Source organism: Triticum dicoccoides, chromosome 6B, assembly GCF_002162155.2.
Source record: "Triticum dicoccoides isolate Atlit2015 ecotype Zavitan chromosome 6B, WEW_v2.0, whole genome shotgun sequence".
Classification (NCBI taxonomy): Eukaryota; Viridiplantae; Streptophyta; class Magnoliopsida; order Poales; family Poaceae; genus Triticum; species Triticum dicoccoides.
The window spans coordinates 160,942,509-160,944,383 of NC_041391.1; the positions used below are offsets into that span (position 1 = coordinate 160,942,509).

Below are 1,875 nucleotides of genomic sequence, written 5' to 3' on the forward strand. Positions count from 1 at the left end.
TTCTGCTCTTCTTCTTTGTTGCAACGTGCAACAGCAGAATCCAAGGAGCTACCAACAGACATCGCTGAAGCTAGTCGACGCCTCAACAACAGTAAAGCTTGGATTAATTATTAAACAAGATCTAGGTCCTCTTTGTCGCGAAGCAAGCAAACAAACAAACAATGGGCTCATTCTTGCTTACTTGATCGACATCGTTTGCTCCGGATTTGGTTAGCCACTTGCTTCCTCTCCTATGCTTTCTCTTCTGCAAGGCGTGGTGGGAAAGCGAAACAACACAACCAGATGTTCATTAATCATGTTAATGCAGTCTTGCAAAAGGACCACTTCAAGGTTCTTGACCAGTTTGAGATTAAATTCATATCTGAGAGCAAACTTGTCAACCATCTCAATAGTTGGATTAGTTTTGCTATGTTAGCCCACACAAAGAATTTAGCTTTTGATTTTCCGAGACACGGGATCACTACATGTTCCCGTTTGAACGTTTAAGCGACAAAATCATTTTCTGTCTAAGTGTCTACTTAGCTTTGTGTGTCTCAAATTACCTCCTGCCCAGTTCATAGGTTTGGGGTTTCCCAAACCTATGAAAACTCTATCTCCATTTACTGAACACCAAGGTCTGGGCCATCTTCAGCGCACTCTGCAACCACGGCGTCAACCTCCACGATGACGGCGACCATAGGCGGCATGTCATCAGTGTGTCTCTTGAACACTGCCTCCGTGCACTAAATCTGTGTGTGTGCTCTGTGATTTGCAATATGTAGGAGGCTGGTAATAAAGTGCAGAATTTTGAGTGCTTTGATTGTGACATGATGTTCAAGGTTGTCTCACTGTCCTAGTTCTCAGCTCCCAGCTTGGTTCATACTTATCAAGTCTGAACCAGTGAACGTCTACAGAGGAAAATGATACATTTAGTTTGATTTGTTGCAAGGTCACTTCTAAAACTTAACTTGTATCTAAACAGGGGCAACCCTGCAGTATTTCTGAATCATAATTCAGTAAAATGAAATGAAATCTAGTAACAAAGTGCCAAAAGATCAAGCGGGGTCACTGCTGTAGTGGCATGGAAATTTACACTCCATGGCTTGTTGACACTTCAAACAACAATGCAATAATAGGTTGCATGTCTTCTCTCTCTATGTTTATGTTTATCATGTCCTTTGAAATTTCAGGAATTAGTTTTCTTTTCAATCCATGTGCATATTTACTGCCTGCAATGCATGACCTCTTGTCTAGTCGGCAGCATGTATTTCTAATTCAAACTTTGGCATTCTCAGCGGACTCACACCTTGATCTTCATCACCCAACTGCAGGTCCTGCACAAGCGTGCTTAAGGGAATGTTCACCTAGTTGTGGAAGAGCCGGTTAAGGAGAGGGAGCTCCGTTTTGTGGCTCGGCTCACACCAATGCACACCCCCTCTCGGTTTCCCCTGCGCCTCCGGTGACCGCTTCTTCTTCGACTCCGGCATAGGTAAGCCACTCGGTTTCTCTCCTTTGCTTCCTCTCATGCTTTGTGTGCCAATAGCCATCAAGCCGTTGTAAATTTTATCCTGGGTTTTGGGTTGTGCTGATGGTATATGATGCCAACATTTGTACTTCTCGTCACCGTTTTAGTGGATTTATCCCTTAAGTGCTAATTTAGCTACGATTTTATCTACTAGCCAGAGGAGCAGTAGGAGGAGTGTCGGCAACCAGATGGCGTCCGGCTTCGGGTTCCCGATACTATCACCAGCGGAGATCGCGGAGCAGCTGTTCCAGTACGGGATCGCCCCCATCGCCAACCTCCGCCCCGAGAACATCGCCAGCCCGCAGCCTGACTTGCTCCCTGGCGTCCTCGCCCGCTTCTTCGACTCCTTCGTCGATGCCCCCGGGTAACAA

At 45.8% G+C, this 1,875-nt stretch overlaps 1 protein-coding gene across 2 annotated transcripts in view; it reads left to right on the top strand.

Annotated features, from left to right (window-relative positions):
- Positions 1 to 1,875, top strand: part of LOC119323166 (kinetochore protein NUF2 homolog) — an 8,474-nt gene that overhangs the window by 1,418 nt on the left and 5,181 nt on the right. Inside the window, exons 2-4 of one of the 2 annotated variants that reach the window (XM_037596754.1) lie at positions 35 to 209; positions 1,311 to 1,468; positions 1,659 to 1,868. In XM_037596754.1, the coding sequence (XP_037452651.1) occupies positions 1,693 to 1,868 (176 nt within the window). In that variant the 5' untranslated portion in view covers positions 35 to 209; positions 1,311 to 1,468; positions 1,659 to 1,692. The remainder of the gene's footprint in view (positions 1 to 34; positions 210 to 1,310; positions 1,469 to 1,658; positions 1,869 to 1,875) is intronic. The other variant, XM_037596753.1, reaches the window with a different exon arrangement.